The sequence below is a fragment of the Sturnira hondurensis genome, unplaced genomic scaffold (genome assembly GCF_014824575.4).
Source record: "Sturnira hondurensis isolate 20B ecotype Veracruz unplaced genomic scaffold, ASM1482457v3 Scaffold0021555, whole genome shotgun sequence".
Lineage (NCBI taxonomy): Eukaryota > Metazoa > Chordata > Mammalia > Chiroptera > Phyllostomidae > Sturnira > Sturnira hondurensis.
In genome coordinates this window covers 4,089,772-4,109,288 of record NW_028094186.1, presented here as the reverse complement: position 1 = coordinate 4,109,288, position 19,517 = coordinate 4,089,772, and the positions used below count along the sequence as shown (strand labels likewise).

General features: G+C 38.0%; 1 protein-coding gene across 2 annotated transcripts in view; it reads left to right on the top strand.

Annotated features, from left to right (window-relative positions):
* The window catches only part of CDC42 (cell division cycle 42), a 46,946-nt gene extending 33,751 nt beyond the window's left edge, over positions 1-13,195 (top strand). Inside the window, exons 4-6 of one of the 2 annotated variants that reach the window (XM_037032711.1) lie at positions 6,178-6,287; positions 6,412-6,609; positions 11,660-13,195. In XM_037032711.1, the coding sequence (XP_036888606.1) occupies positions 6,178-6,287; positions 6,412-6,609; positions 11,660-11,749 (398 nt within the window). In that variant the 3' untranslated portion in view covers positions 11,750-13,195. Of the gene's footprint in view, positions 1-6,177; positions 6,288-6,411; positions 6,610-10,183; positions 10,369-11,659 lie in introns of those variants that run through there. The other variant, XM_037032712.1, reaches the window with a different exon arrangement.
* The last annotated feature ends 6,322 nt before the right edge of the window (positions 13,196-19,517 follow it).

Sequence of the window (19,517 nt, the reverse complement as noted above, 5' to 3'; positions counted from 1 at the left end):
ATGTGACATCTGTCAGTGTTGTATTTGTATGCCACAGTCTTCATGGTTACACAGTAGTCTGCTGTTTGACAGATCACATCACAATTGAACTTATTTTGTTAACATTTGGCCTCCATTTGCAGTTTTCTTTTATGTTATGACCTTTCCATATACAAACATTTTTATATTTTGACACATTTAAAAAATTTTTTATTTATACTTTTTCTTTTAGAAGGGAAGGGAGGGAGAAAGAGAGGGAGAGAAACCTTGTGCAAAAGAAACATCGATCGGTTGCCTTTCGCATGGCACCAAGCAGGGATCTGTCCTGCAACCCAGGCATGTGACCTGACTGGGAATCAAACCAGTGACCTTTTGGTTTGCAGAATAATGCTCAACCCACTGAGCCACACCAGTCAGGGAGACATACATTCTTCTTGTCACTATGTATTTTGATTTAGTTTCTGAATCACAGTGGCTTGTCCTGAATATCATTTCTCCACCAAGGACAATAACATTAGCATATTAATCTGGATAATACATTTTTGTTGCTATCTCCAGTGCAGTCCTACTGTAGGAGTTTTCTTTGCCTTCATCAATTCCATATTTTATCCCTTTTTTCTATAATTAGAGGATTGGTTCCCCCAAAAGATCCCTATTTACTCATTTTCAGTTGTACCATACACAGCAAATAGTTTTAGAATTGCTATGCTATACTACTATGGAAAACAAATAAGAGTTCAGGATTTGTTTGCAGTGTTTTTTTCTTTAATCTAATAGCATACAAAGTTGTTTGTTCCCAGTTTACTAGGATTTACCCCCACCACCATCCTCCAATCCAGGGCGGCTATGTTGTTTGGACTGTAGTTGGTTCATTTGTTTTATGTTTACATTAGCTTTTAGATTTTTTCCTATCCTCATTAATTTTATTTATATACACTCTTAGGTTCAGATTTTATAAGATATGTTTGCTTTTGAATTTTAATCATTGTAATTGCAATCACTTAGTCATTTCTGGTGTTACCATGGTAATAGAAAAGAGAAAATTTGGTAATAGAAAAGAGAAAATTTGAACTTTGAGGCTAGATAGACCAGTTAGCTAGATAGCTGGCAAGTTACTGAACTGTGTAGAGCTTAATTACCTTGAACTGTAAAAAGTTTAAAATACTTTTCTTTTAGGGATATTATGAAGACTGAATGAGGATCAACTTTTAAAAGTGTGTGCATGTGTAATAACTCAGGAGCTATGTGTTTACGGTTCATACACTTTACATTAAGAAAATCCTGTGCAGTGACTGGGGTGTGTTTGACGCACAGATAATATTACTCTTTCCCTTAGCAGATGAGTAATATTCAAAACAAGTCAGTTTGACCTGGTTTAATTGATTCTGTTTTTTGCTTTGTTTTTTAAAAATAAACTCCTTTCCTTTTTTGAAGTGTTTTCTAATGTCTGACCATTTCTGCATTTGTTGTTCAGTTACATTAGCAGGAATTAAAGTGCTACCCATAGAGATATTTATAGCTTTGGTCTCTAGTTTAGTGCTATTCTAGAATCTTCCAGAGGGGTGTTTTGACTACAATTTGAATCTTCAGTAAATTCTGTATTAACGTGGAATAGTCTGGATTTATGTTTAAAGGCTGTTAAAAAGCTAGGAATCTCAGGCCAGAGTGACCCCTTTAGTTTTGAATTTTATTAATTTGTTTTCAGAGAGAGGGGAAGGAAGGGAGACAGAGAGGGAGGGAAACCTCCTTGTGTGAGATTGCCTCTCGCACACCCCCAACTGGTGGGGACCTGACCTGCAACCCAGGTGTGTGCCCTGACAGGGAGTCCAACTGGTAGCCTTTCAGTTTGCAGGCTAGTGCTGAATTCACTGAGCCACACCAGCCAGGGCTGGATTTTATTATTGCTATTTTTTTACATGAGCTAAAAGATGTTAGGAGATTATTTAGCAGTAAGCCCCATGACACAGATGAAGCAGGATCACTGAGTGCCATTAAGTTGAATAATTGGTTGAGAAAAAAATGTTTAGGTTTTAATTTGTAGTGGTAAATACTATGAAATATTTATATACTTTCTTCCTTTGTTGATGATGTCCTACTGGAATTTATATGGACTTGAGTCCTCAGTTCAAACTCACTTAGTTCCTCTTGAATTCGAATTTTAAATATGAGATTATAAGCAAAGAAAAGATCAGTAACCTATGAAATGTACTCCTGATTTTTGACAGTGCTTGAAGTGAAGGTGGTGTTCTGGTGTGCTATTAGAGTTGGTATATTTTACTTATGTCCAAACCTGTCTTACATAGTAGAATAAAACAATTTAAAAAATATTTTATTTATTTTTAGAGGGAAGGGAGGGAGAGAAACATCGATATGACAGAGGAACATTGATTGGCTGCCCCTTGCAGGCCCCAGCTGGGGACCTGACCTGCAACCCAGGCGTGTACCCTGACTGGGAATCAAACTGGCAACCCTTTGGTTCTCAAACCACTAAGCCACACCAGCCAGGGCAGAATCAAATTTTTTTTATCATGTTAATGTACCTTAAAGGATGTTAGTTGATAGTGGTGCCTCTGTCTTGAGTGAATAATGGCCATTTGTGACATACTTAGAGGGTAAGTTTTAGCTGGATAAATTAATGCTTTGATATTGAAGAGTCTTGGTCACCATAGGGACTGTATGCATTTTATTTCCTTAAATGTGTCACTCATAGCACAAGTAGTGGTAAGGTAACCTCTTTCTGTTTATTGAACGATTTTACTTTTGAATTTTCTTTTTTCCTGTTTGTGAAAGGAAAAAAACGATTTTTATAGCTTTGAGAGCTTGTTTATCACAAATAAATGGACTGACCAATACTGCTTTGGATCTAGTATTCACAAAGAATGGCTTTATTAGTTTTTTGTCACCGGTCCATCTGACTTGGTTGATTGCATGTAAAACATTGGACATTCATTTTGATGTTTTTGGTGGTGCTCAGGGATATATGCTTGGATCTGTATTTAATGCTAACTTTAATCACTGCTTGTAGAGGCCAAATAACTAAAAATGAAGTCTTTGCTAGACTAAATCAAGCTTAATTTTTTTGAAATATATTCCATTTGAATAGGGAAAAGACTTAACAAAGGTAAATGAACATCTTTATCTCTTTTTACAAGGCTTGGTTAACTGGTTTGTCATCTTATTGTTTAAATTAATTTTTTTTGTTTTGTTGTTTTACTGGAGCTTAGGCGTGTGAGGTTTCAAAGCTCCAGCTAGTGCCAGAGCTCAGGCAGTTTATAGAGAGAATTGTTACTGATTTTGGCTGATTTTGTGTTCTTTAGGCCCCTTTTTTCCTTTTTAATCCCTTCTATTTCTGTAATTATATGTTACAATTTAAGAAGTGAAAGTTATATATCTAAGCGCATACTTTTGAATTCCTTTTACTCTAAACCTAGCATGTTGTTACAGTAAGTATTCATAAGTATTAGAGGTTCTGTTGATGATTTTGTTTTGTAACCTCCTTTATTTTGACTTATATAACTTTTATTTAAAAATTTCTCGCCCTGGCTGGTGTAGCTCAGTGGATTGAGCACAGGCCTGCGAACCGGAGGATCGCGGTTCGATTCCCAGTCAGGGCACATACCTGGGTTGCAGGCCGGTTCCTTGCAGGTTAACTACCAGCAGGGGATGCATGAAAGGCAACCATACATTGATGTTTCTCTCCCTCTCTCCCTCCCCTCTAAATATAAATAAATAAATAAAATCTTTAAAAAAGATTCTCTATTGTCCTGAAGATACCTTTATTGTCTACTTTGATGTGTTACTTAAAGATTTAAGTGGCAGTAATAGTAATATCTTTAATTATCATGTTTTGATAGCTACTCTAAATTCTTGTATTCTTTCTCAGTGGTGACCAAAAGCAAATTTGTTGGCAGATAAAATATTTATCTTGTATTTTTTCCCCCTTAAACTTTTTTTATAAAATACATATAACAAAAAGTTGGGTTTTTTTAACCATTGTTAAGTGTAGAGTTCAGTGGCGTTAAATACTTCTCTTTAATATGTAGGATTGCTGTAGCTTAGTTTTGAAATCGGAGTGTTAAACCCTTCCGCTATGACTCCTCCCCTCCCTGCACAGTTTTGGAAGTGTGGATGGCTATTTTAAAAATCTGTTTATCTGAAAATAATTTCAAGCCTACAGAACAGTTGCAAGAATAGTACCAGGAGCCCCATATACTCTTTAACCAAGTTTACCAATTGTTAACATTTTGCCCTATTTGCTTTATTTATAGTCTTTAAACATATATACACGTTAATTTTTTCAAGTTTTTATTTATTGATTTTTAGAGGAAGGAGGGGAGAGAGACAGACAGTGATCTGTTGTTCCACTTACTCATGCATTCATTGGTTGATTCTTGTAGGTGCCCTGACTGGGGATCAAACCAGCAACCTTGACATATAGGGATGATGCTCTAACCATCTGAGCTACCCAGCCAGGGCTTAATACCCACCCCCCCCAATTATTTAAGAGTAAGTTGTGTAAATCTTAGCTTTTTAGTTTTTTGTTTTTAAGATTTTTTATTTATTTATTTTTAGAGGGGAAGGAGAGAGGGAGAGAAACATCAATGTATGGTTGCCTTTTGTGCGTCCCCTGCTGGTAGTTAGCCTGCAAGGAACTGGCCTGCAACCCAGGCATGTGCCCTGACTGGGAATCGAACCGCGATTGCCTGGTTCGCAGGCCTGCGCTCAATCCACTGAGCTACGCCAGCCAGGGCTTAAATCTTAGTTTTTTAAATCATAGACTTGAAAAAGTAGGTATTTCCTAAGAACGCAGACATTCTTATGTAACTAGAGTCAGGAAATTCAACATTGATATTACTTTAGTGTCTATATTCCAGTTTTGTCAATTGCTCCAATTCTCTTTTTCCTGCTTTCAATACAATACCATGTATTGCATTTAGTTGTCATTTCTTTTTAGTCCCTTTTAATTGAATCAGTTCTTCAGCCTTTCTTTGTTTTTCATGACATTTTTTTCCCATGACATTTTTATTATTGTTGTTATTTTTTAAATCCTCACCAGAGGACCTTTTTTTCATTGTTTTTGTAGGGGGCGCAGATTGAGAGACAGAGAGAGAGAGATTGAGAGAGATTGATTGCCTGCCTCTCGTACATACCCCAACCCAGGATTGAACCTACAACCTGGTTTTGTGATATGACCGGGAATTGAACCTACAGCCTTTTGGTCTATGGAATGATACTCCAACTAACTAAGCCACACTAGCCAGAACCATGACATTTTTACGTAGTACAGATCCATCCTCTCTTTTTCCTCCTGTTATAAAATGTTCCTAATTTTGAGTTTGTTCTGTTCCCTCAGGATTAGATTTGGGTTGTGGGGTTTGTTTGGACTACTATAGTAGTCATGTGTCTTTTTAAGGATATAAATCTGGAGGCACATGATACTGATCTCCCACTCCCTGATGATGGCTATTTTTTTCACTCAGTCAAGGTGATGTCTAGTTTCTTCACAATGTAGTTACATTTCCCCTGCTGTGGTTTATAAAGAACCTCTTAGACCATACATTCTTTTCACCAGAATTTCTCCACATGGATTTATTATCCATTCAGTCTTTTTTTATTACAATTTTTAAAATTGTTTTTCAAGTACAGTTTTCTGCCTTTCCCCTCCCACCGAGTCTTGCTGAATTATTTTTTTTCTAGGCATTTTCAATTTCAGGTACTCGTCTTACATGCACATGTTAACTGAACATATGAATCTGCTTTGGTAGTAATGAATGGGCAGTGGATTTTGTTAGCTGGGTTTCACCGAGATTTTTGTTTCTTGAGATCATTTTGGTGTGATCATTTCTTAATCAGATCTGAATAGGATTAATTTTTTAGCTATTTCTGTAGCAACAGTTTATTGCATTTATTACATTATTGTTAAATTGCTAATGGACATAAAAATTAAAAACTACAAGCTGGTAATAAAGCAAATAATGCATAGCCTTCATTACTATTCCAATGGTTTGAAATTGTAAATAGAATAAGCTCAGTGAGAATTTTCTCAAATATTAGAAAAGCCATACATTTTATTAGATAAGTTGTTTTCTCACTATAATCACTGTGCTGTTAGCTGCATACTTAATTTGTTAATTGACTTGCAATTTTAATACTATGAGGACATCAAGATTCAGTTGATTTTTCTAATTCCTCCCCCAGGGCAAGAGGATTATGACAGATTACGACCGCTGAGTTATCCACAGACAGATGTATTTCTAGTCTGTTTTTCAGTGGTTTCTCCATCCTCATTTGAAAATGTGAAAGAAAAGGTGAGTCAGTCAGGTGTTCTTATCCTGAAAAAGTTGTCATAGAACTTTTATTGACTTGTTGTAAATAGTTTTAGAGGCTTGTGGGTTAATGAAGGTATATTTTTTAAAATACTTTTTTCTCTAGTGGGTGCCCGAGATAACTCACCACTGTCCAAAGACTCCTTTCTTGCTTGTTGGGACCCAAATTGATCTAAGAGATGACCCCTCAACTATTGAGAAACTTGCCAAGAACAAACAGAAGCCTATCACTCCAGAGACTGCTGAAAAGCTGGCCCGCGACCTGAAGGCTGTCAAGTATGTGGAGTGCTCTGCACTCACACAGGTGAGGACTGTGTGGAAGTCCGTTTTTGTTTACAGCTGGATAGTTTGTTAGAGCATTAGGATTCAGGGGTTATTTCTATCAGTGGTCCACAGTGCTCAAGAAAGCTGCCCAGGAAGACTTACGACCTGCTTCATAGTGTATATTCTTTTGCTGGAGAGGAAAAGAATAGAGGAAATTATTAATCTCTAAGTAAAGTTCTTACATTGGTGAACTTCCATGTTGTTCTGAGTCCTTTGTAGTGGTCAGGGATGGTTAAAAAAAATTACAGGAAAGGTTCAGATGAGCACAAATTTACAATGATACCCTCTGCCACACCCCTCCTTAAATTTTCATCTAAATAGAACTGATTGTTTTTCTTGTCAGTTCTGATAATTGGTGCTATACTGTGTTTGGGATAGGAAGTTAGTCCTAGTAGAGACTTCTATGTCAGAAAAAGTTGCTGTAGCTGTTTGTTAAGTATGCTTATATACAGTGTCTAAAGTTTTGGGAGGCATCCCTTCATCATGTGGCCCTCTTTCCTCTGTCTGTTTCTGAATGTGTTTGGAAATCTTCTCATAGCTTCGTGGGAAATGTTAGATTCTGAGGACAGGGAGCAATGTTTGAGTGTTTAGACTGAGTTTTAACTGACCTGTGTGTTTCTGTCGTGTCAACCTTCATGGCTATTGCTGACTGATTCTCCCATCTGATTCTCCTACTGGGGGCAAAGGAAAGAATTATGGAAATAATTAGCATAGAACTCTTATTTACTAGTTACTGGTGCTTTGACTTTTGAACAATGAGTAAACACTCCTAAATAAATTAGGTAAGGTAGGGTTGATGTGAAGAGGTTTTTTTAAAGTTACACTCATCTTAATTATATATGCTAAAATAAATGGAATATATAGTTGCATATCATGCATATATTAAGTATTTAATATGTGGGGCCCAGACACAGTTTAATCACCTTCAGTTTAATGTTAGATTGGATATTTAAACGTAAAATTTTCATGCTTACCTGGATATTCCACAGAATGATTTCAAGGCCTAATATTCTCCCAAACCCAGTTTTCCTTGGCAATTTAGTTCTTGTGTGTGTGTGTGTGTGTGTGTGTTTTAAAGATTTTATTTATTTGTTTTTAGACAGGGGAAGGGATGGAGAATAGGAGGGTTAGAAATATTGATGCGTGGTTGCCTCTCACATGCCCGCAAAGCCAAGCATGTGCCCTGACTGGAAATCAAACCAGCGGCCCTCTGGTTTGCAAGCCGGCACTTAATCCACTGAGCCACACCAGCCAGAGCTGTTTATTTATTTTTAATTTATTAATTTTAGAGAGATGGAGAGGGAAGGAGGGTGAGAGACAGAGAAAGAGAAAGAGTAACATCAGTTTGCTGTTTTACTTATTCATGCATTCATTCGTCGATTCTTGTATGTGTCCTGGCCGGGAATTGAACCTTCAACCTTGGCAAATCAGGACAACACTCTAATCAGCTGAGCTACCCAGCCAGGGCTAAATAAGATTTTATATTTTCTCACACACAGCACTGACTGAAATTTTTAAAATTGCCCGATGCTTCGGGGGTTTTATATCATCCTCAGAAGTGTTTATGTGTCTTTTGGGGAGGGCTCTGTGTGAAATATTGGTATCAGATTATAACTATGTGCATCTTTCGCTAACCCCTTTCCTCTTAAGTATGGGTTATTTTGGGGGAAACGAAGGCAAGTAGGCCACATGGACCCCATTTTAGGTCACCGGTAAGGCTTATTTTAGAAAATTGCATGCTTCTGTATATGATTTTTGTACAGTACGAACAGATTTATATAGTAAGTCAGTTTGCAGTGAATAAAAATTTGAAAAGGTCTTAGCAACTGTATTTTTTCTTACCAGATTTTGAAGTTGGAAAAGTCAAAAGAGGAGAAGATAGAAAATGGGGTTTCTGGTTATGTTTGGGAGCTAGAACTTTTAGAACTCCAAATTCTGTGTGTTGGTTCCTCTAAAAGTGAACCCACACTACCTTTATATAATCAGGTAGTGTGGGTAAGAAACAAGGATGAGTTTTGTTTTGTCCCTACAAAACAAAGATCAGTTGGTCTTTGTCAATAAGCAAGAAAGGACTTGCTTATTAAAGGGATGCCTTAGTTTCTAATAGCAACTCTCTACTTTTTTTCTTATGAAATAATGTTTCCCTTTCCATTCTCCCTTCTTCCTTTTATATTTGACCACCAGAATTTGCTTCTGTATGTGCAGAAAGAATTTCAGAGGAACTTTACATTTTGTTTAGCCATTTCTACTCTGTAAAAGATAGGGAAAGAAGAAAACTTTTTAACCTCTTTGCTTCTTTTTAAGTACTTACTGTTATTTCTGATTTATTTTGTACCTAATAGAATGTGTAGGTGCCAGTCCTCTGGGGTGCCATGGTGGGGCCATCGTGGGGACAGGGTGGGGGTAGGAACACCTGGGGTAGTTTGGGGCTAGCATTTGTTATCGGAACTGTATTCTAGGACTTTCGTGAATTTTTTATTTGGGATCAAACTGATCTAAAGAATGTATGGAATTTCTTTGGGTAGTAAACCTGTGGCTTCAGATTTAGGTGAGTTTAGGGGAGTCCATAGACCTGGGCCCAAGGTATCAGTACTACTGAGTCACACTGTCACATTGGAGTTCTGCCTGCGCTGTAAGTGTATTTATGTGTTTTAATCCTTGCAGATCTGAGAATATTCTTTGTTTCCACTCCATGCTTTTATGCTATGATACCCATGCAAACCCCTTAAAGCATCAGACTGCTTGCTAAAACTCATTCTAGGACCCCATCTTTGTTTTCCTATAATCTTGGGTGGTAGTTACTTGCTTTGATAACATTACTGAATAACTGAAGTATATGCTGTTTCTAGAGTCTGTTCTTTAAACTTTTCCCAGTTGGTGCTCTTGAACAATTAACACTTTTTCCAAATGTCTGAACCTTTTTGTTCTGGGAAACTGGTTATGACTCTGACACCCTGATAATCCCATCTGGTATGTCATTGAATCTAGAAACACGTAGCATGCCTGTTAGTCTGCTGTTTGTGCCCTTCAGTTATTCAGGGCTGAATTCACAGAAGCCTGAAGTTTAATAGATTTCAAGATGTGTGTGCCATTCTTTTTTCTTTTTTAACTTTTTCTATTATTTATGCTGCTACAGTTGTCCCAATTTTTCCCCCATTGCCCCCCTGCCCCCCAGCTGTTTGTGCCCTTCTTATCATTAAAAATCTTGGGAGCTTACAGGACTTAAATATACAATATCCATTTTTCTCTCCTGGCATTATTTTTATTGAAATGTTGTAATATTAGACTTCAAAGTGTGATTGTTTTAGAAGTCAACATACGGTATTTTTACAAAAACCGCTTTCTTGCTCAGTTAATCTTTTGAAGTAAGTTTCTGTTCAGTTATGTGCTATCCTAGTAATGGGCTTAAGTTCTACATTCTGGCAGGTTTTTTTTTCCTAAGGCTCATTGCTTCTGTGAATTCAGCCCATTGAATCCAGACTGCTATTGTATCTGCTAGTCTTTCTAATCCTCTAACCTGGCTGCTGTTCTCTCTCCTTCCCTCTGTCTTGTAGAGAGGTCTGAAGAATGTGTTTGATGAGGCTATCCTAGCTGCCCTCGAGCCTCCGGAAACTCAACCCAAAAGGAAGTGCTGTATATTCTAAACTGTTTTCTCCTTTCCCTCTTTGCTGCTGCTTCCTGTCCCACCACTGTAGAAAGATCACTTAAAAACAAAGGAATAAAACCATCCTGTTTGAAAGCCTCTGCGTCTTTTTACTCATCACCTTAGAGCAACCTCTGTATTAGTTTTTGACCAAGAATGCAATATCTTCTAGAAAATTTTTTACGATCAGTAGTCAAGTTGGACTTGTTTACTTTCTGCTGCTTGAGTTGCCTGATGCTCAGAGCTTTTTGGTTTGGATTACTATTGCAAAAGGGAAGTTGATCTGGCATTAAGAATGTCCTCTTGGAGAAAATAAGAGTTTTAACACTCCAGATCTTAGTTCTAGATGGAGCAAAATAACACACACATCATTTTACTCTTATGATCAATTGTTAATTGTAATTGCATGACAAACAATGGAAAAAGGGTGACTTGCTAGTAGAGTGTAATGGGGAAGGGACGATTTTTTTCCTGGTTTTCCTTTGTGCAGTGAAACTTTGTGTTGCTATTGCTTTGGCTGTCTGTGCTGTAGTGGAGTATTTGTCAGTCTGGGGTGGGAAAGATATTGATGTATCTGCTACTGCTTTATGAGATTATTTGTTACATTATCTTTTAAGAATAACATCCATTTAACAGTCAACTTAAGGTTTGTTAATGTTGAGATGTAAAGCCACTACCTTTATATTTTCCTGCTTCTGATTTTATTGTTGTGAGGGAAACATACAATTGTGGTTTACCTTCAAATTTTAAAATTAAAAACATACAATTGTTTGTATAAATGCCTGATGAAGCTTTATTCCTGTTGTACTGACTGGGCTCTAGTTTTACATACGTGTCAGATACCCACATTTTTGCTTCCTTGACTCTCCTTGGCTCTGTCTAATTGGTGGGATAGAAGGACTTCAGGGTGAAGGTCTTTGATGCAGCCACTGTAATCGCTCTTTCCATCTTTGCCTGTGCCTTCACGTAATAAGGGTGCCACTGCCTGGTGCCCCTCCTCCCCATCCCGTTCCATATCCAGCTGTTTCACTTGAATGCAGAGTTGCTTCACTTGTTTGTAAAATATTTCAGCAGCACATTACAAAACTCATATTGAATGAGCAAATGACACATGTGCTTGTTTGCTTCTTGTGACATACATTGGTTTGCACGAAGCTTTCTCAAAGGACCCTGTCTCACTCATGAATACCCACTCCTGAATTGCTGGTCCCTTCTAGGGCCCTGCCTGGACACAACTTGGTGAAGTGAGATGGTTGTGTTGAGATTCAGAATTGTTTTTAATGCTTTGTTTTTTTACCAACTCTTGGGGGTTTGAATGTTTTTGAGCTTCAACTTTTTTATTCTGAAAATCAGATGGCCCATTTTTTTTCTTTCTACCCCTTTTCAGAAAGGCCTAAAGAATGTATTTGACGAAGCAATATTGGCTGCCCTGGAGCCTCCAGAACCGAAGAAGAGCCGCAGGTGTGTGCTGCTATGAACATCTCTCCAGAGTCCTTTCTGCACAGCTGGTGTCGGCATCATACTAAAAGCAATGTTTAAATCAAACTAAAGATTAAAAATTAAAATTCGTTTTTGCAATAATGACAAATGCCCTGCACCTACCCATATGCACTCGTATGAAACAAGGCCCATAGGTATGGTCCCTTTCCCCCTCTCAGTGCTAGTTAATTTTGAGTAATTGTGTATTGTCAGAAAAGTGATCAGTACTAGTTTTTTGTTTTGTTGTTTTGAAAAAAAGTTTTTTTGTTAGTTTGTTTAAAAGCAAGGCATGCTTGTGATGACTTTGTAACAGACTAATTCGGGTTGTTGAAGCTGCTCCCGGGTTCCACTCTGGAGAGTGATCTGGGACATCTAGTTTTATTTTTATTTCATTTTCTTTTTTTTTTGCGGGGAGGGGGGAGTGTGTGTGGGGTTTGTTTTTATTTAGTCACTTTTTAAAAAAAATTCATTAACCATTGGAAAGCCCTTTAGGGGAGGAGGATGGAGTGATTCCACATTCCACTTCCTGGATCTAGTTTAGAAAACATGTTCCCCACCTGGTGCTCTTAGGAAGGAGTATAGTAAATGCCTCATTTAATAACATACTCCTTTTTGAAAGTTGCCTTTTCTCTCCACCCTTGAGTAGGTTCAGTATTTGATGAAACTCATGAAAGTGGGTGGAACCTGTCTTGCCCCTCCTCTTTTCTAGGATGCACTATATATGTGACTGACTTTCAAGGAAATTTATTAGCCATTTGCCTGATTTTGTTTTTTTTTTGTTTTTCTTTCTGCTGATTTTTTTTGAAGTTAGTTTCTAACTTCTTTCATTGATAAGAAAAGTATTGCACTTTTTGAAATAATACCAAATGGGTTGAGTACATAATTTAAAAAAACATTTTTTCCTTGTCAGTCATTGTCTTACATGCTTAGCATAGATTTGCAGCTTAATAGTGTATGATATGGTGTTCTAGAACACAGCTGAAGACCTGGTGTATATGAGGGGTGGTGCTAGAAGACAGATGTCAGTGGAATGATTCACATCCTCTTTCAAGTTACGAGGATGGAGACCTGCTTCATGAAGAAGCTAGGGGTGGGGTGGGGGTGGGGAGAACATTTAACAACATGGGGACCAGTCAGGGGACTCCCCTTATTTCTGTTTTGCATGAGGAACCCTAGAGCAGCCAGTTAAGGCTCTCTAGTTTAATAAAAATCATGGAGAGAGTCGTGTGAAGACTCTTCATAAGTGTTAATAGGGATTTTATCAGCTTCTTTTGGTTGCAGTTTCCAATTTTTAAAAATGTTTAGGTAATCTTCTCCATCTTCCCCAAATCCTAATTCTTGTAGATTCATTAGTGTTGAACCGATGCTTTCTCATGTCTCAATTCTTTGTATATGCATTCTTTTCAGATGTATTAAACAAACAAAAAATACCCTTCACAAGCCAGCCTGGGGGTTGTTATTTTCCCTCCGCCTCTGTTTTAGATAATTAGGTGTGGGAACTTGACTCTTATTAACATCAGTTTCTAACAGATTTTGGGATGAGATTTTTAAAGATTTATTATTTTTATGTGCTTTTATTTTCCTAGCGTTCAGTTTGAGATACTGCTTTTTTTTCCCCTCCATGTATTCAGGTTTGTGCCTTCTCCCTAAGTTTGGCAGGTAGCCTACAACCCTCCTCTTTAAATACCAGATGAGGTTTTAGTAGTTCCTAGTCCAGAGGTGTTCAGGAAGCACACCTCTAATTCATCAGTTAGTTGGGAAGCAGCCAGTTCCTCCAAGTTTTGTGTGTCTTTGGTTTTCAAACTTTATTGCTTACTGGAGTGCAGCTTGAACAATGGGGTATTTAAAGGTTTTCCAGGTATTTCCAAAATGCAGCCAAGTTTGAGAACCACTGCTCCAGGTGGTTAACCCAAATGGCTTCTATCAGATTCTAGATTCTGTGCTGTGAATCTGAATATGGGACACATTTTTTATTCATTTACCTTAAGGGCATTATATTGATCTGTCTGAAAAGCTTAGAAACCTGGAACTGTTAATCCAGTTAATAAGGCTGATAAAGCAGAGCCTTATTTTGATACTTTTGATACAAACAAAGTCAGGTTAGGCTTGGTTGCGTACTATGCTAAAACTAAGCTGGGTTGGTTGGGAAAGGGTTAGGAAGAGGCAGATCTAAGCTTTACTATTTTACCAATGTATCTTACTTTCTTGTTGATCATACCAGGGAGAGGTACCTAGGTTGTGGTGTGAGACCCTGGGAGCAGAGGCTGTGTATCTCTAGTTCTTAGTATAGTAGCATACAGGTCCATCCTGATTATTGCTGTATCCCTGGCCTAAAGCATGAGATGGCTCTAAAAATAGTCATTGGATGGGTACAGAATTTTAAGAGTGAATAAATAAGACAGATCACATGATTACGTTGAATTATACACACATCAGAAAAACAGTGGTGACAAGGAGATTGATTGAAGCTGACATTATTTTCTAATTAAATATCTTCAGTTTTACTTCCTGCATATTGGAAGAATATGGGTGGCAAATGAATAAAGCCAACATCATTTTCTACTTATATAGTATTTTCTGTTTGACTTAATGAAAAGTGTCTGTCATCTTGGCTTAGTGAGTGATACTGCCCAGGATGAAAAGGGGTTAATTTAAAACAGTCCTTAGTGGTCTTAGCGAGTGACAAAATTTCCATTATTTAGGCTAATACATCACTGGTTTTCTAAAATATTAGTTTTACTGAAGGTCTTAGAAATAGGTTCTGTAGTTTATTAAAGTTGTGGATTGAGAGCTGGGTTTTATGCCAGTAGGAAGTAGATTAGATTCTAAAGGGAAGAAAGGATTGTGGTATGAAAGAAACAATTGCAGTATTTCCTTTATTTTTCCTCACATTTTCCTATTATAATCAGACTACCCCTTAAAATTTGTGTGTATGTTTAATGTAGTGGTACTTTTTTGTTGTTGTTCTGAAAATCTGTCCTTAAATCAGTTGTGTCTTTATAATTGTTATCTTTATAAATGGATAAAGGTATTGCTTTTACTTCATTGTTAGGTTTCACTGTTTTTGTTTTTCTCCTATTTTTTGATGACGTTAGTGATTATTTGGGTGCTGAGTGCCAAGAAACTCTGGTATACAAGGATGCCACTCCTGGAGAAGGACCGAACTTAGTTCCTGCTGGTACAGCTCACGTGCATTGGAAATTGAATAGTGTGGGAAAGGGACAACATTTCACCAGGAAGTAGCAATTCCATTCTTTTCAGGAAGGGCTGAGCTCTTCAGTGGTTCGGGTGTTTCTGATTGATATTTGAGGGAAGTAGCTTAATTTAAATCACCTTTCTGATTTAGATCTCTCTGTTTTCTGTCAGCCTTACCCCAGATCCCCTAACTCAGAGTACGATGATATAACTATATAGAACAACAGAAGACCTCACATTATTTTCTTTCCATGGCTAAATACTTTGGTTACATGTTACTTTGAGTTTTTTCCATAGTGCCCTTACCTTTTAAAAAAAAGTTTATTAGCAATTGCTATGATAATGTTCCATTATAAACCACTGTAATCGGGTTTACTACAATAGCATTTATTTTTCTCATGCATGGGTCATTTGGGCTTTCCCTCCAGGCTTCACATTGGTCTTAGGTTGGCTCTGTGTTTTTTACTCTGGAGCCCAGCTCCAGAAAACAGTCAGCCTGAGAGTTGACTTCTTTCTCGTGGTGAGCCAAAGGGGTGCAAGGTCAAGCACATTTAAAATTTCTCATCTTCTTTGGCCCAGAGGATTTCATATAGCCATGCCCAAAGTCTGTGCTGTTCACTCAAAATTCATATTTATTAGATTCAAAAATAGGTTTTTTTTCAGCACTTAGTAAGGCTCTTAAGAATACAACAGTAAAATAGATGTGGGCTTCTGATCTCTTGTTGGAATTTTCTTTCCCTTAAAATTTTGATAGCTGCCTCCTCTTGAATTGCCAGCCATGTAGTCTCATCCCACTCAATAGAGTGGTTCTCAAGAGAGTAAAAATCAGGGGAAAAAAAGGAATAAAAATCTTACCCAGGTGCATGTGTATGTCACACACATTTGTTGTCGGAGCACTTGTTCTAAACCGGGCACTGTAGACCTGGGGAAGGACGGCCCTAATTTAGTGTGCACTTTGACAGGTGATTTTTACTCTCCTGGCCTCTTTATCTGTGAAATAATTATGTACTTTGATGTTGTTGAGGTGTCAGATGCAATTCAGGTGCCTGGTTGGTCAACAGTTAATGGGAAGCTTACACCTTTTTTTCTTAGAGTGGAACCTGTGAATCAATCTAGGTCATAAAAGCTCTCCAGGTAGAATTTAAGATCAGCTATGTTTGGGGATTAGTGCACACCTCAGTGGCTCTTAACTTTGGCTGTGTGAATATCACCTTGGGAACACATTATAAAAAGAGGAAAATTATGCCTGCGGCCATTTTAATCAATCCCTGGAGATGGAGCCTCATTTTTCAAATTATTGTTTGAGGAGCATCACTTTTTTAAAGCTCACCAGATTATTTTAATATGTCATCCATGTTTGAGGAACATGGCACTAGATGACCTCTAAAGGTTTTATTTATATCTGATGAGTTTGAGGATAAGTTTGGGCCACAAGTCTTCTCAGCTTTATTTGTTCTTTGAGGAAAGAGGTTTTCCAAACTTGTGGTCTCAAACTAACACTCGGTTTTTGACTCCTTAATTAGAAAGATGGTTTACAAAGTTCATAGTTACAATAATCTTACTGGTAGACTGGCACTGAGAAAGTTTGGGCAGACTCTTGTGTAATTAAACTACTTATGCAGCAGTTTGAAAGAGTGCAGATATTTGAGTTACAGAGATGGTCAGGGTTTTCTAAGTCAAAGCTGGAATGTAGAGGAAGGCTATATTTCCCTGATAACTTCAAGACAAGTGTGCTCTGTAAGTTTCACTGGATAAAGGGGGGATATTTTTTCTTTTTTTCTCAGGACTATTCTAATTCATTTGCAGAAACTACAGAGGACCAAATTCCAAAGTGTTAAGTTACCGCTAGAAGTATATATTAAATTGAAGTTATTTCAACAGACAAAATTGGACTTCTAGGATATGAAGTCTCTTGCTAATTTACACACACACATTTTATTCCTCTGAGGCAGATACCCTCTTTCCCCCATATCCCCCTCATTATTGGCCAGAACTTTGGGCAGGGTGTGGGCCAGTGTTATGTGGCTTTATTTCCCCTTCTTGTCAGTAAATATCGTTCCAGGTGGACTTTTTTTTTTTTTTAAGTCTGAGTGATTTAAACAGGTAACAGCTTCTTCCATGTTAGCTTGATACTGATGAATTGATATTTGATTGGATACGGTCTTAGTTTCTGTGGCTTGGTCTGTGATTTAGCTGTGATTTAATGCAAAGTCAAGTAGCCAGCCTTCTCAGAGGCAGAAACTGGATAGGGGTACCAGTGTGGGTTTGTAAGCATTTGTTTTTCAGCCATAAGCCTTGAACTGAAGGTTGTTTTTTCTTAACTTCCTGCTTATGGGCTACTGGGACAAAGGTGGGAAAACTTGTGCCAGTAGAATGCTGTGTATTTCTTGTTTTTTTTTTTAAAGAATGAATTGAGCTACTTTGAACTCTGGCTCTTTGTGTTCTGTTTTCCTATGAACTGCTGACCCATTGACTTCTTGAATTGTCGAGATTAGCTCCACCTAGTGGTGAATTTGTTAAAATTCCGGTGGTTGGATTTAGGGTTCCTAACTTCTTTTTTATTTTATTTATTTTTAAAGATTCCACTTATTTACTTATTTTCAGACAGAGGGGAAGGGAGGGAGGAAGAGAGGGAGAGAAACATCAATGTGCAAGAGACACATCAATCAGTTGGTTGCTTCTTGCACACCTGCAATTGGGGGACCTGGCCTACAACCCCAGCATGTGCTCTGACTGGGAATCAAACTGGCGACCTTTGGGTTCACAAGCCGGCACTCATTCCACTGACCCACACCAGCCAGGGAAGGTTCCTAATTTCCTATGGGGTATTTTTTTTTCTTTTAAGATTTTACATATTTTTAGAGAGAGGGGAAGGAAGGGAAAAAGAGAGGGAGAGAAACATCTATGTGGGAGAGAACCATTGATCGGCTGCCTCTCGTATTCCTCCTGACTGGGGACCAAACCCACAACTCAGACATGTGCCCTGACCAGGGATTGAACTAGTGACCTTTCACTTTGCAGTATGATGCCCAACCAACTGAGCCACACTTGTCAGGGCTTTTTATGGGATCTTGATAGTTAGCAGAAGGGAGGGAGAAGATGATGAAGAAAGGAATTGAGGCTGAGTAAATAAATATATACTGGTAGACTGGGGTGATTTACGGGTTATTTAGGAGCAATGAAGAGTCAGTCTGAGAATTCAGTCAGAATTTAAAATCCATGATGGTATCTGCTGTAGGGAAATAGTTGTCTTGAGTTTCTTTACTGACTTATTAGCTGCGTGACCTTGGATAAACAGTGAATGACCCTAAGCTTTATTTGCCCTATCTGCAAATCAGGAATAATAATATCTATGTCTCAGGATTGAGTGTGAGGATTGAATGAGATCATATATGTGAATGTGTTCTGTAAACAAAAGTACTATGCAAATATTAACAGCTATCAGATTTGCATTACAATGGGAGCATTTAGGTTATGTGTGAGAAATTATTTACTGATATCATGGTCAAATGCTACTTGGTGTATATGGGAGATTTTGTATTTTAGTAATTATAGAGTATTTATAGAACTAGGATGTTAGAGCTTAAGGTAGTTGAGAGCTTTCTCTAAGAAGAACCTAAGACTAGAGATAAGGTTCCCCCTTAGCTTTTTAATTTTGTGGAAGTACCTCATATACACAGCAAGTTGTATCTACAGAGCTCTGGGTACTTTACCTTTGGAATTGCTTTGTTTTTAGGACCCCTGGGAGGCAGGAAAACAAAACACTTCGGCGTATCAGGTCAGTTGTGCAGTTTTCCGTGTCCCAGCGTTACCAGCACTGGTCTTCAGTTGGCCAAATCTCTGAGGGTAGCCAGAGGATCCAGTTTACAAATATCAAAGGATATGAAATCTTCAGAAGACATTATATATATTTTTAAAGATTTTATTTATTTTTAAAGAGAGGTGGGAGAAAAGAGAAACATCAACGTGTGCCTTTCACACAACCCTTACGGGGGAGCTGGCCCACAAGCCAGGCCTATTTCCTGACTGGGATTCGAGTTGGCTACCCTTTGGTTCACAGCCTGGCACTCAGTCCACTGAGTCATACCAACTAGGACAGAAGACATTATTATATTAAGAACTACAAATATCTCTAAAGCTTCTGTTTGTGTAAAGTCAACTGGCATTTATTTAGTATTGAGAGGCCTTCTGTTAGATAGCTGGGTGGATGAGGATGGGTCTAGTAATCATGAAAGGAGGCGGGAGGTAACTGAATATACTAGAAAGAAGAGAAAAAACAGTTGTGTGTGTATTGTTGGGGGAGGATAGTGGGGAGTGGTGAAAAGAAATCAGGCTTCTTGAAAAAGGTGACATTTTAGTTGTAATTTAAGAGCTGGGTCTGATTTGGAAATGGAGAGATAAATGGGGTGAGGGTGGGGTCAGGTGGATGAGTATAGATTTCTGGGTGAGAGGAATATGAACAAAGATGGGGAACACCTGGCACATTCGGGGAATAGTCAGGAGCCCTACTTAGGGATAGGTGTAGTGGGTAGAACGCTAGCTCTCAAGGGCCCCTCTAAACAAATACGAAT